This window comes from Elephantulus edwardii, unplaced genomic scaffold (genome assembly GCF_000299155.1).
Source record: "Elephantulus edwardii isolate Elephantulus edwardi_28Jun2011 unplaced genomic scaffold, EleEdw1.0 scaffold00116, whole genome shotgun sequence".
Classification (NCBI taxonomy): domain Eukaryota; kingdom Metazoa; phylum Chordata; class Mammalia; order Macroscelidea; family Macroscelididae; genus Elephantulus; species Elephantulus edwardii.
This window is the reverse complement of record NW_006399866.1, coordinates 11,269,338-11,288,732: the sequence shown is the minus strand read 5'-3', so window position 1 is coordinate 11,288,732 and position 19,395 is coordinate 11,269,338. Positions and strand designations below refer to the sequence as shown.

The following is a 19,395-nucleotide window of genomic DNA, read 5'->3' as shown; positions in this document are numbered from 1 at the left end:
GCATTTCTTTGGTATTCTTATATTGGAGTTTGAATACTTAATTCCCCATCCGGTTCTGGATCTCAAGATCTAGTTTAGTACTTTTAGTCTTTCCCTGCCCAAGACAGAACAAACCTAAGACTAAACCTTTGCACCATTTGTTTCCTTGCATACCTCATCCAAATCACACTTGGAGGGTTTCTTGACCACCTTCATTATTGTTCTATATTGAAATTATGTGTCTTCTACTTAAGTTCAGAAAAGCTAGCACTTTGTTTTAGTTTGCCCCGACTTATGATGGCCTCATAAATCAAAATGCTGCCAGTACTGTGCCATCACCAGAACCTGTTGTGTATAAGGGTTTCGTTGGCTGATTTTTGGCAGGTTGTAAAACCTTCCTTCCTATTTTCACTCTGGACTCTGCTGAAAGCTGTCCAGCAACATAGCAACAGGCAAGCTTCCACGAGTAGATGGGTGGTGGCTGCACCAGGTACAAACTAGGAATTATATTTAGGCCTCCCTATTTAAGAAATTCATTGTGGTTGAGTCAACCAACTGATAGCTGACCCCACAGAGAGGTGCCATCTTTGGATTAGCTGGACAGTTTACCATGGAATACTACACCAGCAGGTGTCATGGATAGAAGGTAAATGATTCTACCACAGAACCATCACTGCCCCCTAGTTATTAGTGGGCACTCATATTATTTGTTCAGGGAAGAAATATTTGAATGAATTCTTCTAAGTAGTCGCTTTACCTTAGCAATCAAAATATTCTCAGGGAAGTAAGTAATCACAGCAACAATTTCTGAAGGAAATTCTAGTATGCTTGGTTAATATGTTTTAAAGAATAAGAGTAAAGAAGTCCATATGGATTAAAATTCAAGCAATTGAAAAGGAAAGAAGAAAAAAGTGATAAAATAAACTGCTGACACCAGAGCTTTAATTATCACACTTTTATTAAGGAAACATCCACATAATAAGTGTAGAGGTAGTTCATAGTATGTCTAACATACAACAGTTTCAGAGCAGCTGTTCATGAGCTGAAATAAGATGTTCTGGGTTGGATATATATAGCACATTTTAGAATCAGGGACAATAGCAAGCCCCATATATAGATCTTCTAATAAACTAAAACCACATGACTAACTTCGTAGTCACTTCAGTTTGAAATTTGTCTTATAATAATTCATAAATGTGACACAGTAAGTTGTTTTTTTTTTTAAAAACAAACTATGATGGAGAGTCCTCTTATTTGTACCCTGGGAACCCATAAAATAGGAATACTGAGTGACTAATGTTTTAAAACTCTGTTCTCTGTTCAGGAGTATGACAAGTTTTTAAAATCATCTTTCCCTATAAAACTTATTTTATACCAGTAACTTGACCATTCTGCAATACAATCGAAGCAACATATACAAACAAAAGAGACATTAGGTTCAACAAAAATGAAGAAATATCTCACAGAAACAAAGAACAACTCTCCAGTCAAGAAATGGAGGAAACTGGAAGTCACTTCAGTGATCTGTATTTGCAAAAAGTGAGAACTGAAAGCTTTCATAAGAGAACTATCAAGATGTTGATGTTAAGGGATCAAAAGAAAGCAAGGCCATTTTAGTATTTCTAGTATAAAATCCAACGGACATATTGTGTTACCAAGACCACACGAGAAAATAAGCTCTTTAAGAGCTGTACCTATAATGTCCTTAACTTCATATCCCCAGTGTCTAGTATAGTGGCTGGCAACAGTAAGTGCTAAGTAAATATTTCTTGAGTGACTAAATAAACTCAGAAACAACTTCCAGCCATAGAAACCCATATTATTTGAACTCTTGCTTTGTTAGCCTTCAAACAATTTCAAGAACAAAACAAACATAAATGCCAGCAAAAGAGGCAATAAATTTGAAATATATCTGATTAAATGATGCTCAGAGAAAATACAAAACCAAGGATATCTTGATATTAGCGCCTCACTGTTGCATAGAATGGATACTCTTTGGCTGAACCATATGGAAGTCAGAATTCTAGAAAGCATCCTTAGACTATGTAGTGAGTGGCTTCAGGATAAACTACCCCTTTTCCCTTTTTACTGTGATTAAAAGCTTAGCAAGGTGTAGCTACTGATTTTATCACTCAGTTACATACTTTCAAATCTTTGAATCATTAAAATCATACTTCAAATTCTCATGCAAATGCATCAAATTATAACTAATTTCCTCAGACTAGTGAAGCCTAATGTTTTTAATTATCTGTACATGCACACAACCATAACTCAAAATTTAAAAAAACAATCAAGTATTGATGAGAACAAAATAAACTGTCTCCAGGTCTCCAGCCAAAATTAATTTCACATTTGGATCACATTCACCTCATTCTAAATTGCCAATAATGCCTTTTTCCTTCATTAACCAACACTGAGAAAAATCAGTCACTTTTTGGGGAAGGGTGTAATATTCATTCTAACCAGAAAACAATAAACTAACAAATACATGCCTCTGTGGTATTTTGTTGAAAATATCTTGGAATGTCAACAGGAATACACAACAGTAAAAAACAAAGCCAAGAACATTTGGCTAGGTTATTATTCTTGATCTTTTAAGGATGAATATAATGGAAATAAGTGAGGAGGCATTGGCTCATATTTAACCATGTATCTACCTTGATCAACATTGGCCAGGCCACCTCATTGGATTTTGGATGTCCCAACTAAAAATGAAGGAGGTGAAGTAAAGAATCTATTGTCTAAGGACCCTAACATTCTTACCTAACTCTAACTCAGCTAATCCAAAAGCCATTCTCTGGCAGTTAGAATCCAGGAGCTGTTCAGAGGGAGAAAGATGAGTGGTCTCCTCCCATGTGATTTATACAACTCTGAAAACTGGAGGGTTAGGTATGAGTCAGTTCTGACTCAATGGCAACAAATGAGAGTGTGTAACATACTGAAGATCAACTTTGTGGAACTTTCTATTTTAAAATGGAAAATCTGAATGCAAAAATTTGACAACTATACTTGCAAATCATTAGGAAATGAAATCCCTAATTATACCTTGGAAGGAACTCTTGTGGCTTGGTCCATAGGGTGTTCTGCTGTTAACAAAGAGGCTGTAAGTCTACCAGCTTCTCTGCAGAAGAAGGAAGAACACTCTATTCCCATGATTTACAGCCACAGAAACCCAATGGAGGATAATGATAAGTCAGAACTGATTCAAAGGCAGTAAGTTTGTGGGTTTTGGGTATTTTTCAGTGCCATCAACAAATTCTGATGGACACACTTTTCTTTTTTTTGTTGTTGTTGTGTACCATTGAATCAGATCTGACTGGCACAGATCCCTCCTTATCCAGTGGAACATCTTGTGGATTCAAACTATGTGCCTTTGGGATTGCAGCACAGCTTTTTGCCACTAGGTCACCAGAGCTCTCTGGACTCACTCTTCTGATGGATAAATTCTTAACTATCTTATTGGGCTTCAAAGGCTGAAATCCATAGGGAAGTAGACTGCCAAATATTTCTCTTTCAGAGTGGCTAGTGGTTTCAAACTACTGACCTTTTGGTTAGCAGCTGAATAATTTACCACTGTGCCACCAGAGCTCCTAGAAACAAAGTGCTGATTTTTTCAAATAGCCCCTTCTTTGAAGATCATTCTACTTCTGCACATTTTAATTGAGCCTGGAACAATCCTGATTTCAAACCCATCAACATTAAAATATGTGTTATGTGATAAGTATCTAGTCTCTTGGCAGGATGCGATATCAGGTATAACTCACTTCCAGCTAAGTGTTGTTACAGAATCACAATTCTACCTTCTTTTGATTATGTTCCTCATGGTGATCCCTAACTAGGTGCCTGCAAGTGTTGCTAAAAAATTGTTCTGCCATTTACATGAATAATCCAAAGGCATGAAGTTGTGCCATAATACTGTTGAATAGCTTTCAGAACAAACCATATTACTTCTTTATAATCAACTCTAAGACAAGTACAAAAGGTAGGAAGCAGATTCTTTCCTTGATCAGACATATAAGAATTATCCATAGGCAACTAAAAGTTCTACCTCACATTAATTTAAGGTCAATAGCAATACAGTCTTATTACCTTAGCTTGTTTTATGATAAAGGAAAACATCATTCACTTCTTTTAGCATACTGACTACTAGTAGAAAGTAGGTGATGTTATTAATTTGTTGGTACCTGTAGAATGTTTCCAGTGAAAAGCTTAAAACAGTGCCTGTCTGATTGACTTGTCTAGTCAATGTAAGGTAGACAAATGGAATACTCCTTAGGAAAGGAAAACAGACATCATAGGATAAAAACAGAAAATGGGAGCAGACAAAAGGAAGGCAAGACCACTCCATGTGGTAAACTGCCTGGTCAGTTAGTTCTTTGACTTATCCCCCACAACCTGAACAGAGCTTTGGAGACATCAAACTAGCAAAGTCATTCCTACTCTTAAGACTATTGCCCTGTTCTCAGTCAGTTCTATTGAGTATGAAGCCCCTATTCAGTTCACACAAGAACTATCATTTCTTAAGTTCAGAACAGCTTGGGCCAGTTTACCTGCATCCAGGACCTGTGTTGCATCAGGCTGTGGCTGACACCCTTTAGAATCTGTGACTGTTGTACATGCAAAGGAATCAAAGTCCACTGTGAGATCTTGTACATTTCTTTCATTGGCATTATCAAAGCTGTTTTTGCCATGGAGCTGTTTAAGGTGTTTCCTCAAAACTGGCTTATGTGCAAAAACCATGTCACAATAGTTACACTTATGGGGCTTATCTCCACTGTGAAGGTTAAGATGATCCTGTAAGGAACACTTCTGAGAAAAGGTTTTCCCACAGATCTTACACTGGAAAGGTTTAATGCCAGCATGTACACGCATATGTCGATGAAGGTTGCCTTTTTGAGTAAAAGTCTTGCCGCAGAGTAGACACATAAAGAGTTTGTGCATTTTTAAATGGTTGGCGTAGTTCTCCAGGTGACGAAACACCCTGGTACACTTTGGACATTGGTGATGCCACTGTAGGCCTTTGTCTACACCTCGAATATTAGGCCCAAAGACATCTTTGGAGGCCATGATGATGTTATCACTGCCTGTGTAAGAGAGAGCATAATTGTGAAGATGGTTTTGTTCTATTTCATTTACTCTGTTTTCCACAGTTGAATTTATCAGGGAGTGCTGGGGCTCTGATGAATGTAAGGTAGTGGGTTCAGAAGAAATAAATTGACTTTGGTCTTTTTTATTTCTAACCTCTGATACATCCCCAATAGATTCTACCTTAACAATCTGAATATCACTGTCCTCCATATCCATACTGTCTTCAGATGGATGAATACAAGGTGAGTCCTGTTTTGGGGAGCCTCTGGCATCTCCCTGTTGTTCTTTTGACTGGGGAGAAGCAGTCTGCTGTTCACATCCCTCTTTACTATTCATTGGTTGTTTTGGCTTTATAAACTTCCACAGCGCCTGTGTGCACCGTTCTACAATGTGACTCATCTGAAGAAAACTTGCAGCAGTCAAGTAATTTACCAGTTCCATTTCAGGGAATTCCAGCACACCACTATAACAGGATAATAGCAATTGTCTCCCCACTTCAGAACTTTGTAATATGGAGATTTTCACCTCTTTGGAATCATTCAGTAAAAACTGGTCTCTTAAGAAGGGGGAACCTGCAGCAAACACAATTTTATGCCCCTGTACCTCAATATCATCTATGAGAACTGTAACATCACAAAATTTATTCTCTTCTCTTAATTTGTTCATTTTTTGTAACATTGAATCTCCATAATTTTCAAACTTGAAGTGAAGGAGATCTGATCTTTCAGACATTTTTGCAGACCTAAAGAACAGAAATGTAAAAAGGTTGAATTTAAGAAAATTCAAACAATTAAGCTTGGATATACCTTCCAAAAACAAATAAAATTTTCAGGAAGCTACTGTAACAGCTTTCAAATGCAACTAAAGTTTACTTATTACCAACAGCAACTGTCAGTTACATTTAAGGAGTAAGCATGTACCTGTGCAAAGAGCCTAGTTTCAAGCAACTTTTTAGGATATTTACTTTAAGGACAGTGTTTTAGTTAGTCTGAGTATATTTTTTCTCCTCAAATAAGAATTCTATACAGCTTCAAAAACAAATTTACATGTACTAAAACAAAGATGAAGTAACTACTTTCTTTTGTAGGAAATGGAGAATCTGCTTCTTCTAAAGCAAAAGACTTTTTTCCCTTGACTTTGTATTTTAAATAATTTCAGCCGCTTTGCTAGGTCTATTTCTGGGCAAACCCATTTTCTATTTCAAATAGTCTGAATTTATTCAAGCAAATATTTCTATAATAAAATTAAAATCTTAGTGCAAACTTTAGCAGTGCCAGAGGTACAGTTCTTTATTCTGTGAAATGTAGACAAATTTAAATTCTTTTTAAAGAAACATATCTTGACATAGAAAGAACAATATTTGACATAAAGAAATCAAGTGAGTCACTGAATCTAATCAGTTAGGTTCAGTTAGATGTTGTTCTGTCCCCTGTTCCATGCTTCTGCAACTATATTATACATAATTTGATTATTAGAACCTCCTCCTAAAGTTTTCCAAGTTATAAAATCTATTTCCTCTTATCCCATCTCTACATTATCACAAGTCATCTTTCATAAGTAGTTCTTCTTATTATGTATAAAAATTCAGAATCCTCTTTTTGCCTCCCAGATAAAGACTAATCTAATAATCAAGCAATAATTTAAGAAAAATTCACCATCCAAGCCTAGAAAAGGTACACGTAACTCTTTACTCATTACTCCCTTTATAAAGAAATTCCTTTGGCAAAAATCTCCCATGATCTTATCCCATACACTCCAAATGATTTTATGATTATAATTTATATTCTGATGATTCTCTTTAAAGAGAATACTTTAATTATAAGCCACCAGTCATCATAAAAAACAATAAACTGGCATTCTATATTTTTATATAGTCTTCTGTGAGCTCTAGTCATGGTGTAAATCATGTTGTGCTGCTAATCAAAAATCAGTGGTTTGAATCCACCAGTTGCTGTTTTGGAAAATGATGGGCAATCTCCTCCCATGAAGATTTATAGCCTCAGAAATGTGATGCACTTTCACTATGAGTTGAAACTGACCACATGGCAGTGGGTTGTGAAATCAGTAGGTGTATCTATGAGCCTTTTCTACCCTGTAAACTCTGTGACACTAGAGGGACACATGTCTATCCTCTTCTGTGGGGTGAAGCTAGGAGCCGACATCTTCTGGGGCTAAACACTGTTTTTCCTACTGCCACACTACTGTCCTCTTATTAACCAAATCTTCTGTTCAAACTGGTGTTATATCTCAACCCCTAACATTTACCAACACATGCTAGGTGTTTAATTTACACTTGTTAAACCTAAAAAAACAATCTTAGCAGTGTTATGAATAAAGAACTGTTGCTAGGAAGAGACTCAGCATTAATAGAAGCACAAGATTTAGGCCTAGAATCCAGAAGGGAATGAAAATAAGGAGCAATAAAAAAAGGATTTATTTAGAAGAGATTGATAACTGATTGGATATAAAGAATGGGAAAAGGTGCTGTGTAAATATTTTTATACTTGGGGATACAACAGAATGAAAATTTTACTGAAACATGTGAAATTTAGGAGGAGAAACTGGTATAACACAGTAAAATACACTCATATATAAATGTTTTCCCTTAGTATAATATTATGAAAGTACAAATAATGAGTAACCAAAATAAAAACTTCTTTGAGACGAAGTATAAAAACAAATGTAGAAACAGAGAGGAGATAGAATCACTATGTAGATGTGGATAGTGAAAAGGAAATATGTGCATGATAGAGACTGCTTTTGTAATTTAAAGCAAAAAAGACAATTACCACTGATCAGTTTTAGCATTATACTAGCTTGGCATATTAATTTAAGAACAATAAATGTTCAAGTTTATAACCAGAAATTATAACAAAAACAATTTCAGGTAGCCAAATAAAAGTGGAATATTTTTATGTTTAGCTGGTCCCAAAAGCATTAAAGCTGACCATGATAACTGCGGTGCTCTCTTGGCTTAGTTGTAAAGAACTATACTGCCAGTGGAAACTTTCACAGTTGGAATCTACTAGCCACATTGTGGGAGAAAGTTGGGCAGTCTCCTCTTGTGCAATCTAATGTATCTGAAAACACTGGAGGGTCAGCCACTGAAGGGTCAGCCATGGGTTGGTTCCAACTTGACCAGGTCATTATTTTCTTCCTCACACCCAAAATACAGTGTTAACTGTTTCTGTGAGAGTAAGACAGTATTTAATATTTTAGACAACTATTCACAGGGATACTGGTCCTCTGTACTTAAAAATAAAGAGCTCCAGAAGGAGCCCTAGTGGCTTAGTGGTAAGGAGTTGGGCTGCCAAACCAAAGGAGCGCAGTTCGAACCCAGCTGCTCCTTGGGAGAAAGATGGGGAGTCTCCTCCCCAAAAATTTATAAAAAAAAAAAAAAATAAAGAGCTAGAGTATGGTTTTATTTCTTTCCTAACCATTCTGGAAAATTATTCAAATTCTGAAATTCAAAGAAACCACCGAAACCATATCCAAAGAAGGTACTTGATTTGATCTGTTTGTATTCCAAACATGTGAGAAAAACATTATTTTAGAAAGTTCCCCTAATATGTCCATCTATTTCACTGCTTCTCTTTGATAAGCCCTCATGTCCCCACCATAGTTTATCCTCTGTTTCTTGTCACTGGTCTCTTTCCTTAGTAGATTTAGTTATTTGAAAGCAGGGCACACTGTTATGTTTATATAACTCATTGAACAAAAATGAGCAGGATAATGAATTCTCAGTTTTCACTATGAGCTACGGTAAAGATATTGTTTACTATCATGAATAACCTGAGAAAAAAATTCTTCCTGAATTTATTTCCAGAACAGATTGAATAATGTAAAAGCAAAATTTAAACTATTCTTAAAAATATATTTATTTTAAAAAATTTTTCCTTTTCTTGTTGTGTGCTGTCAAATTAGATCTGACTGGCACAGGAGGAGATTGCCCCTCCTTTTCCAGCAGAGCATCTGGTGGGTTTAAACCGTGCACCTTGGGATTGCAGTGCAGCTTCTTTGGCACTAGGCCACCAGAGTTCCCTTAAACGAATTTTTTAAAATTTTATTTTATTAATTTTAATGAACATTTATATAAACTACTATTTTTTTAAAAAAAGCTTTTCAAAAAGTTAAAAAAGACAACTTTTATTTTATAAAAAGAAAAAAATGGACAGCTTTTACTAAGCTTTGCTATATGCCAGTAATGGTGCTGTGGGTTTACCTAATTTGATTCATTTCATACTTAAAATCCGCATGTGGTCCGTAGGTACTGTCTAGTCAGTTCTGACTCATAGGTACTCTATGAAAAACAGAATGAATCCTGCACCATCTTCACAATCTCTGCTGTTCTAGGTCACTGTATTAATCCATCTCATGGAGAATCTTTTTTCCCTTTTCTTTCACAATTATTTGTTCATTCATGCATACTTGCCTCCCTCTCCCTCCTCATCAATCCCCCTTCTAAGATTATTAATTGTCACACTAATGGTTTGTTTGTTTTTGTTGACCCTCTTCCAAGTCTGTTGTCTTTCTCCAGGGACTAGCCCTTCTTCATAACATGCTCCAAGGATGTAAGACAAAAAGTCTCCCCATCCTTGATTCTAAGGGTCTTCTAAGCACTTCTTCAAAGATAAATTTGTTTATTCTTTTGGTAGTTCATAGTATTTCAACATGTCATTATTATCTCCAATTTGAAATTCAGGAAACACAAGCTTAAAAAACATAAATATCTTGTTCACTTTAACAGAGGCTGAAAGTATTAAGTGTTACAGCTAGAACTCTGTGTAATGCAAAGATGTTATGCATGAAACAAAAGTAGCTACAGTTTTAGCTTATAGGTAATATAAACTGTGTAAATGCTCGAATCATTCTTATCCTTGCTCTATACCAACAAGTCAGAATTGACCCATAGCTGACCCTCCAGCAGGTTTTTAGAGGCAGTAAAATGCACAGGAGACTGCTCATCTTCAGCTGCTAGATTTTAACCATGTGCCTTCAGGTTGGTGGCACAATTCCACCAGAGCGCCCGGAGACTGTTCTTGTTGAGTATTATAGACGTTGTTGTTATTAGGAACTGTCAAGTTGGAACAGACTCATAGCTGACCCTTCAGCAGGTTTTTGGAAGCAGTAAATGGCACAGGAGGAGATTATCCATTTTTCTCCCATGGAGTAGCTGATGTATTTGAACCTAGTGAAACTCCTTACCAGTAGGCCTCCAGAGCTCCCTGTTGTATACTTATGATTTGTATACCTTTGTGTATTTTTGTAATGCTTGAATAAAAGGATGACAAATAGAAGAACTTTGAGCCAAATTTATGTCTCTGTACAGTTATGATTTGTACGCTTTTTAATGACATTTCTTCTTAAGAAAAAATTTTGCTTAAAAATAAAAGTACAGCTTAAAGCCAAATGTATGTTAAGTATGTTCTGAGGCTCTGTCTAACATACTTTGGACATGTTGTAAGGAGGGACCAGTCCTTGGAAAAGGACATCATGCTTGGGAGGGTGGAGGGACAGCGCAGGAGGGGAAGGCCCTCTATGAGGTGGATTGATTCAGTGACTGGGTTAATCAGGATGGGAGTGTCAGAGACAGTGCAACTGGCACAGGACAGAGCACAGTTTAGGGCTTTTGTTCATAGTGTCACTATGAGTCGCAAGCGACTCGACGGCATATAACAACAACAAAAATATGTTCTTGTTGTTGTTGAGTACTGTCTAGTTTGAACCAACCCTTAGCTAACCCTCCAGCAGGTTTTCAGAGGCAGTTAATCACACAGGAGGAGACTGCCCATCCTTCTCCCATACAGAAGCTGGTGAATTTGAACTAAGCATCTTTGGAATTACAGTGCAGCTTCGTGCTACTCGGCCACCAGTGCTCCCCAAGTCAAATAAGTTGTTTTTGTTATGTGCTGTTCAGTTGCCTATGACTCATGGTGACCCTATGTACAACAGCCCTAAATCCTGATTTATCCTATGCCAATCTTATTGTCTTTGACTCAACTACCCTCATTATTCCAGTCACTGAATCAATCATCTTATCTTCCTCTCTTGAGCTGTCCCTTTACCCTCCAAAGCATGACATCCCTCTCCAAGGACTAGTCTCGCCTTGCAATATGTCCAAATGTCAGATGAAGTTTCAGGATCCTTGCCTCCAAAGAGTAGCCTAGTCTCACTCTCTCTAGGATGAACCTGTTTGTTCTCCTAGCAGTCCATGGTATATCCAATACTCTTTTCCAGCATCACAGCGTAAAGACATCAATTCTCCTTCTGTCATTCCTAGTCAATGTCCAGCTTTCTGATGCAGAGCAAGTAACTGCAAAGACTATGGCCTGGATCAGGAGCACTGTAGCCTCCACACTGATATCACTGCATAGAAAATTTTATAAAGTATATTGATGTGTTAGTCAGATTTCTGATTGCATTACCTTTTCTCATTTTTTGTTATTTTGCCATCTTTTGTGTATTCATCTATGTACATTGAAACACAACACGATTAGCAGATAATACAGAGAATAAGTTATGAACATGCTCGATTTCAGAATCCCAATCCCAGCTATAAGTTCTAAATATAGTAATGATTATCCATAAAATTAAAAAGAACTCACATCATCCTAGATCACAGTAGAGTTTTCAGTAACTTAAAGAATTGGTCAAGAATAGTTATCAACACATTCTGTTCATGCCATCCTCAAATTTCTTCCGAAGTTATTGTTTCCATTCTTATCGATTCAAGTCCTTACCATCTATTGCCTGGGTTACTCCACAGGCATATTACTTTTCTTGTTTCATCCCTTCACCAATTAAGTCTCCATTATAATATCTAGTTACTATTCCACACATATCTAATTTTGCCACTGTTTATTTCTTCATTACAGAGCTCTAGTGGCTGAGTCTATAGGCAGTTGTCCTGTGAACCCAAAGGCCACATCTCTAGCAGTTCTCATCCTTAGAGGCTCTGAGAAATAAAAATGGGCAATCTTTTCCCATGAGATATACAATCTTAACTCATTGGAGGGTCAGCTATACATTTGTTTCTATTTGGTGGCAATGATTTTTTTAAGTTATTCTTCATTACAGAGAGAATTCATTCCTTTTGTAAATTCACTAGTGTACAAATTATTGTTTCATCATGGATATTCATTCTTAAAATCTAAGAGATCCAATTTGTCTAACTGGCTGGTCCAATTTGTCATCAAAACAAACTGAGGGCTGCTGAATGGAGAAAACATTACCAGCTGAGTTCTTGGCAAAGGGAAACAAATCAAAAGGACACAAAAATAAGCAACTGTAACGAAATATAAGCTGTAAAGGGGGTTCTGACTCATAATATGTTGCAAGACTCATTTAGGTTAGGCTACATCATCTCCCTGTAATTACATGATTATTTAATTCAGGCCCAAAGATTCTAAAATCCTTACTTGTAGAGACAAATGGTACATCCTGAACCCTCAGAATGCCTATTGGTATCAAGTTGTTTCTGACAGGTGGAACTTCTACACAGAATTTTAAAAAAGTAACTGTTATTGAATCAGATGGCCACATTTTTCTCCCACATAAGTGCTGGTGGATTTTATTTACCAATTTGTTGGTTTAGAGTTTCTACTCAAACTACCCATAGGAAAACTGAAAAAGCAAAATTACTATTTCGTCTTGATGAGTATAATCTAGTTGGAACCGACTCATAGCTGACCTTCCAGATGGTTTTCAGAAGGAGTTAATCATGGGAGGTGACTGGTCATCTTTCTCCCAAAGAGCAGCTGGTAGGTTTGAACTGCCTGCCTTCGCGATTGCAGTACAGTTTCTTACCACTAGGCCACCAGAGCTCCCTATCATTCTCTAATAGGTCTCCATTTACTAGATAACAGGAATTAGAACAGTAGGCAGTAGTTGCCTGGAAGGGGCCATGGAGGGAGGGTGCCAACATGAAAGAGGAATTCTGATGTGGGGAAAACGATGTGATGTGTATCTTGATTTAGATGTCAGCTACAATTTATCAAACCATGTTTAAAATCTATGCATTTTACTATAGCTAAGTATAAGGAAGAAAAGTAGTTAAGGGGGTAAAGTCTATTTAGGATATTTCTTTAAGCAATTAAATGTAGAAACTGCCGAGTTTCTATGTTTTGAGTGTACTAATTATACATACTATGGCTGTTATACAACTCTGACTCCTGTAATTTGTCTTTCTTTTTTTAATAATTTTAATGAACATTTACAGAGATTTTGGATTTCCATTCATTCATTGCTGTGTAATTTGTCTTTCATGACACTACAAGCTCTTTTTTGTTATGCTTTGATTTCTTATTTGTAAGTAACATGTATACACAGATATATCAGTCCTTGAAAACTTTATAACATTGTGAAGTAAAAGTCCCTCCTAATTGCCTCCACTCAGTACTTTAAGTTTGGTCCTTCCAGCCATTTCCTCTCTCATTTTGAAAACTAACACACATTTCTACATATCTAACACATTTTTTATCTATACAAATTATTCATATTGTTTTGCAAGTTGCTTTTTTTACTTTCTGCTTTTCAGAGATATTATGTTAGAAAAGATCCAACACACACACACACACACAAAGATCCAACACAAAAACCTCCTTGCTACTGAGCTGGAATCGACTCAAGAGTTTGTTGCTGTTGCTGTGTGCCATTGAGTTAGAATCGATTCATTGCTGACCCTCTAGCAAGTGTTCAGAGGCTATAAATCTCATGGAAGGAGACTTCCTATCTATCTTTTGCAGAGCAGCGGATGGATTTGAACCACATGCCTTTGGTTTGGCAGCACAGTTCCCTGCCACTAGGTCACCACAGTTCCTAGTTTATATTAATATAACCATTTGATCACAGAAGACTAAGCACATGCATAATTGCTAATGACTGTCATTAACATCGAGTTGGAACTAACTCAAGCTAATCTTCAGTAGGGTTTTGAAATGTTACAATCACATAAGAGGTTGCCCATCTTTCACTCAAGGAGTCACTAGTGGATTCAAATCACCAGAGAGGTGCCACTCCCTACAGATTACGATATTAGAGCACCTTATATTGCCTATATATAGACCTGATTCATTCTCAAATATTTGTATGGAAATGGGCAAAGTAGTTACCTATTGGCCTGTTTTCCAACTTTCTTGAGAATGTTCCTCAAGTTTCACTAAATTAAGTTGTTGTTAGTTGCCATTAGGATAGTGTATGTATCTTTCAAATTCAGTCCTTTATATTTAAGTATGTGTTTTCAAGGCATATTTTTCTGAAAAATCTTGTCTGGGTTCTTAATGTTATTACCCTCTATTTGTTAGGGTACATAGGGTTTTCAGAGGCCTGCTATTTCAGACGTGGATGGTCAATCCTTCTTCCTAGTCTGTCTTAATCTGAATGTTCAGATTTAGAGAAGTATCAGACAGACCAGCATTTTACAAAAAAGTGAAAGATATATCCCTTATTGTGGAGTTAAGCTCAACTAAACAGTTTAATAGAAGATTTCAAAAGGCAGCATGGGATGACAAAGTAAGATATTACAATGAAATGTGCAAGGAGTTGGAGTCAGAAAATCAAAAGGGCAGAACTCGCTCAGCATTTCTTAAGCTCAAGGAACTGAAGAACAAATTCAAACCTCGAGTTGCTATAATCAAGGATGCTTTTGGCAGAATATTAAATGATCCAGGAAGTATTAAAAGAAGATGGACAGAATATACTGAGTCACTGTATCAAAAGGAATTGGCAGACACAGAAGAATTTAATGAAACAACATATGAGCAAGAGCCTATGGTGATGAAAGAAGTTCAGGCTGCTTTGAAGGAAGTGGCAAAAAATAAGGCCCCAGGAATAGATGTTATACCAATTGATGTATTTCAGCTAACAGATGCTGCCCTGGATGTGCTCACCAAGTTGTGCCAAGAAATCTGGAGGACAACCACTTGGCCAACTGACTGGAAGAGATCTATATTTGTTCCCATCCCAAAGAAAGGTGACCCAACAGAGTGTGGAAACTACAGAACAGTATCATTGATTTCACATGCAAGCAAGATTCTACTGAAGATTATCCAGAAACGACTGGAACAGCATATCAGCAGAGAACTTCCAGAAGTCCAGGCTGGGTTTAGAAGGGGTCGTGGTACTAGGGATATTGTAGCTGATGTTAGATGGATCTCAGGTGAAAGCAGAGAATACCAGAGAAATGTCTATCTGTGTTTCATTGACTATGCAAAGGTATTTGACTGTGTGGATCATAACAAACTGTGGCTGACTCTGAGAAGAATGGGAATCCCAGAACACTTGATCGTTTTGATGCGAAACCTAGACTTGGACCAGGAGACAGTCGTCAGAACAGAGCAAGGGAACACTGCATGGTTCAAAACTGGGAAGGGTGTACGCCAGGGATGTGTCCTATGTCAGGAACTTTTCAACCTGTATGCAGAACAGATTATCCGGGAGGCTGGGCTCTATGAGGGGAAATGTGGGGTCAAGATTGGTGTAAGATCTATCAACAATCTGCGTTATGCAGATGACACAACCCTGCTTGCTGAAACTGAGAAGGACCTGAAGTGCTTGCTGCAGAGGGTCAAGGACTGCAGCCTCCAATATGGATTGAGGCTCAATGTCAAGAAGACAAAGATTCTCACCACTGGGCCAATTGGCAGCAGCATCAGGATGGATGGTGAAGAGATTGAGATTGTTCAAAGCTTTAGTTTGCTTGGGTCCACATCAACACTCTTGGCACCAGTAGCCAGGAAATTAAAAGGCGTATTGCCATGGGAATGTCTGCTGTTAGGGACCTCTCCAAAGTGCTGAAGAGCAGTGGTGTCTCTCTGGAGACTAATGTGCGTCCGATACAGTCCATGGTCTTCGCAATCACTTGTTATGCATCAGAGAGTTGGACAATGACCAAGGAGGATAGAAGGAGAATTGATGCCTTTGAGCTGTGGTGCTGGAGAAGAGTATTGAGAGTACCGTGGACTGCTAGGAAAACAAACAAATTAATCCTGGCAAGGGTTAAACTGGGTGGCTCCTTGGAGGCAAGAATTCTGAGGCTCCATCTAACATACTTCGGACATGTTGTGAGGAGAGACCAGTCCTTGGAGAAGGACATCATGCTTGGGAGGATGGAGGGACAGTGCAGGAGGGGAAGGCCCCCTATGAGGTGGACTGATTCAGTGACTGGGGTAATTGGGATGGGAGTGTCAGAGACAGTGCAATTGGCACAGGACAGAGCAGAATTTAGTGCTGTTGTACATACGGTTGCTATGAGTCGCAAGCGACTTGACGGCACATAACAACAACAACAACAACATATGTTAGGGTGGCTTAGTGGTAAGGAATTTCACTGCCTAGCCAAAGGCACATGGTTTGAATCCACCAGATGCTCCATGGGAGAAAGATGGGCTATCTCATCCCATGCAATTTACTGCCTCTGAAAACCTGTTGAAGGTCAGCTATGAGTTGCTTCTAACTCACATAAAACATGTGTTACAAATTCCCAAATCAACATCTCCATGGCAACCTTAACCAAATTTAATCTCAATTCAAGTTACTAAAAAATACTTCCACTAGATTACTTTTTTATCACTTCATAATCATGATGCTTAAGCTCTTATACTGTCAAAACTCGATACTCATTTTCTAAAATTCCATACAAGACGTGAAAAATCTAATGTCTGGAGAACATCATGGAGACCAGCAGATGTGGAGGGAAGAAACTATTAATAAGCTTTATTAGAACATCATAACAGAAATATGAAGGGTTGAACAGAGACAACAATAACATAGAAAAAGATAATTTGGTATTTTAAACAAAGAAATACTGCATTTGATGACTACAGTGAAGAACAAAATAAGAGTCAATATTACTCTAAAATATTGAGTTTGAGTGATTGAATATGTTTTATTGAGTTTCATTCATTAAGTTGGGGAATACTGGAGGGATAAATTATGAATCTGGTCTTTAAAATATTGAGCCTGAGGTACCTGTATGACAGACATCAAGTGAAGAATCCATGAGTTACCTGGATATCTAAATTAAAGCTGAAAAAAACCCCCCCTGATTATACATATTAAATGATAGATGAAAGCATGAGTAGAAGATATGGCATAAAGTCTAAGATTTAAGAAAGGATAACAAAAAAATATATGTTTGGTAACTAGGGTCAGATATATTAGAGTCAGTGAGACTAGCTGAAGAAAGGCATAAACACACAGCCCTATGTGTTGGTATGAATATGTCTCTCTATCTATGTAGTAATATAATTTACCTTCTCAAGTTGGGTCTCCTCCCAAGCCTCTCAATTTTTTTGAATTAATAAGTCTATTTGTTCTTGGGTTTTTCTAATTCATTTGACTCTCATATTTAGTGACTCCAAATCACAGTGGGTAAGACTATAGAATGTAGAGCCAAATATTCTGGAATCAAAATCCTGCCCAACCATTTACTAGCTGTGTAATACTGGGCAAATGTTTTAAGCACTCAAATGGCAAATCTATTAAAGAGTTGTTAAGAAAACTTATAGGGGCTAATGTTTTTAAAGAGTTTAGAAAAAATATTTATTATGTGGCCTATAAACATTTTTATATAAAGAAAGAAAGATGCCTATCAATTTTCTTGGTGAAGTTTTCAAATGTGACTGTTTTTTATTTAACACCCAAACAGCTGAAGCTCCTCTGTTTCATATACCATTACCTCATCACTGTATTACAATTTTTTAATACCTCACTAATTATCTCTTAATAATCAAGAGCTATTTGCCTGGTTTATGAATGAAACCTTTAACTACACAATTCAGCCTAGAATTCAGATTTGTATTTTGAACTCTGTGCTGGACAGCTCCATGTGGCTATGCCAGTAAACATTCAATTCAACATGTCTGAAAAAGATTAAATTCATTTCCTTTCTGTAGTAGCATCACTGCAAATGATTAGTCTTCAACTAGCAAAAGATTAAAAATCTCGGAATCAAGATCCTTTTGTCAATCTCTCTCAACATCCAAGTAGTAGTGGAGTCTCGACCCCATCCCTTTGCTTTCACTCAAGTAACTGTCATAACTCTATCTCAAGATTTCCTTCAGATCTCATTGCCTTTTCAAAAGAACTTTTAGCTGAGCTCCCTACACTTTAGCTAAAAAGTCCAGAAGCAGCTACTGGAATTCTCTGTCTGTAGGTTTACCTCTAAAATAAAACAGCTTTGTAAAGTGCAAATCTAACCATTAGCAGTTTCTTTCAGAACTTTAAAAACTACCACTTCCCTTCACAATCTGGACTTCAGTCTACTTTTACAGTCTCATGTTCTACTAGTCTACTGTCCCAGTGTCATATCCTATTCTTTGAGGCTCCCCACTTCTTTCTTTTCACACACAAGTCATGCTCGATCATTATCCAGTAGCATTATAATTTTTCCCTCTGCCTGAAAAGCTTTTTCACCTCGTCCTTTAGAAGCACAATTAGCCAGCAACTGCCATATAAGTTCATACATAAGTGATTGATACACTGTAGTGTGAACACTTATTTTGTATCTAGCTCACAAAGTTGACCTTGAATATTGTAAAGCTTTCTTACAAATCTCTGCCATCGGGCTAGTATTGTAAAAGAAATCTGGTCACTTGCCCATTTGCAGAGAAACCTCAGCAATGGGTAACTTAGGTCAGCATTGCTAGAGATTCTCAAGGCTGGCACTGAGGCCTTACATTGAGTAGGCTCCCGGAGCTGGTTTTCCAGGGTCTCAGCTCTGGCACATTTTAGAAGATGCCAGAGTCAGGTGTCCAAACCTACTCCAGAGGTCCCAGGAGGAAGTCTTAGAGACACCAGTAGCCTCCCTACTCTATCCTTTCTGAAAGGAAAGGGGCGGGGCGCCGCGTGGGCAGATCCCAGGGCTCCTTCACTCCCCAGGGGCCTAGGCCAACCCCTCTGTCCCCATCCTAGTGTTAGTCCTGGCGGATCCAAAGCCCCAAGGGAGCTCGCACCTTAAGAGACCCCGCACCCCCGCCCGGCGCTCCATCCATCTTTGCACTTACAGACCCCAGGAAAGATCGTCGACAGGATCCTGCACTGCCAGGAGCTCGGGCCCCTCGGGGCTCCGGGTAGGGGGAGGGGCAGGGAACCCGAGCCAAAGGGGGACCCAACGGAACCGGAAGGGCAGCCCTCGCCGGACGCAGACAACTTCCAGGTCCCATGGTCTTCTCCACCAATCGGAATGCTCGGAGGGCGACGGGGCCCCTAGAGGAACTTCTAGCGTTGTGGGCGGAGTGCTGGAGGATGCGCCGCAGGCATTTTAGGTAGCTGTAGCTAGTGCTACTATTTATAGTTTTTTAGGGCTCTGGATCCCCGCATTCCGCGCGA

The 19,395-nt window shown here is 38.0% G+C and overlaps 1 protein-coding gene across 1 annotated transcript; it reads right to left on the bottom strand.

The window, feature by feature from the left end:
• Positions 1-3,962: 3,962 nt before the first annotated feature.
• On the bottom strand, positions 3,963-19,128 carry ZBTB26 (zinc finger and BTB domain containing 26). Its single transcript, XM_006892588.1, has 2 exons — positions 19,071-19,128; positions 3,963-5,809 (listed from the first exon to the last, which is right to left on the bottom strand). The coding sequence occupies exon 2, from the start codon at positions 5,797-5,799 to the stop codon at positions 4,474-4,476; it is 1,326 nt and encodes a 441-aa protein (XP_006892650.1). The 5' UTR covers positions 5,800-5,809; positions 19,071-19,128; the 3' UTR covers positions 3,963-4,473.
• Between the last annotated feature and the right edge of the window lie 267 nt (positions 19,129-19,395).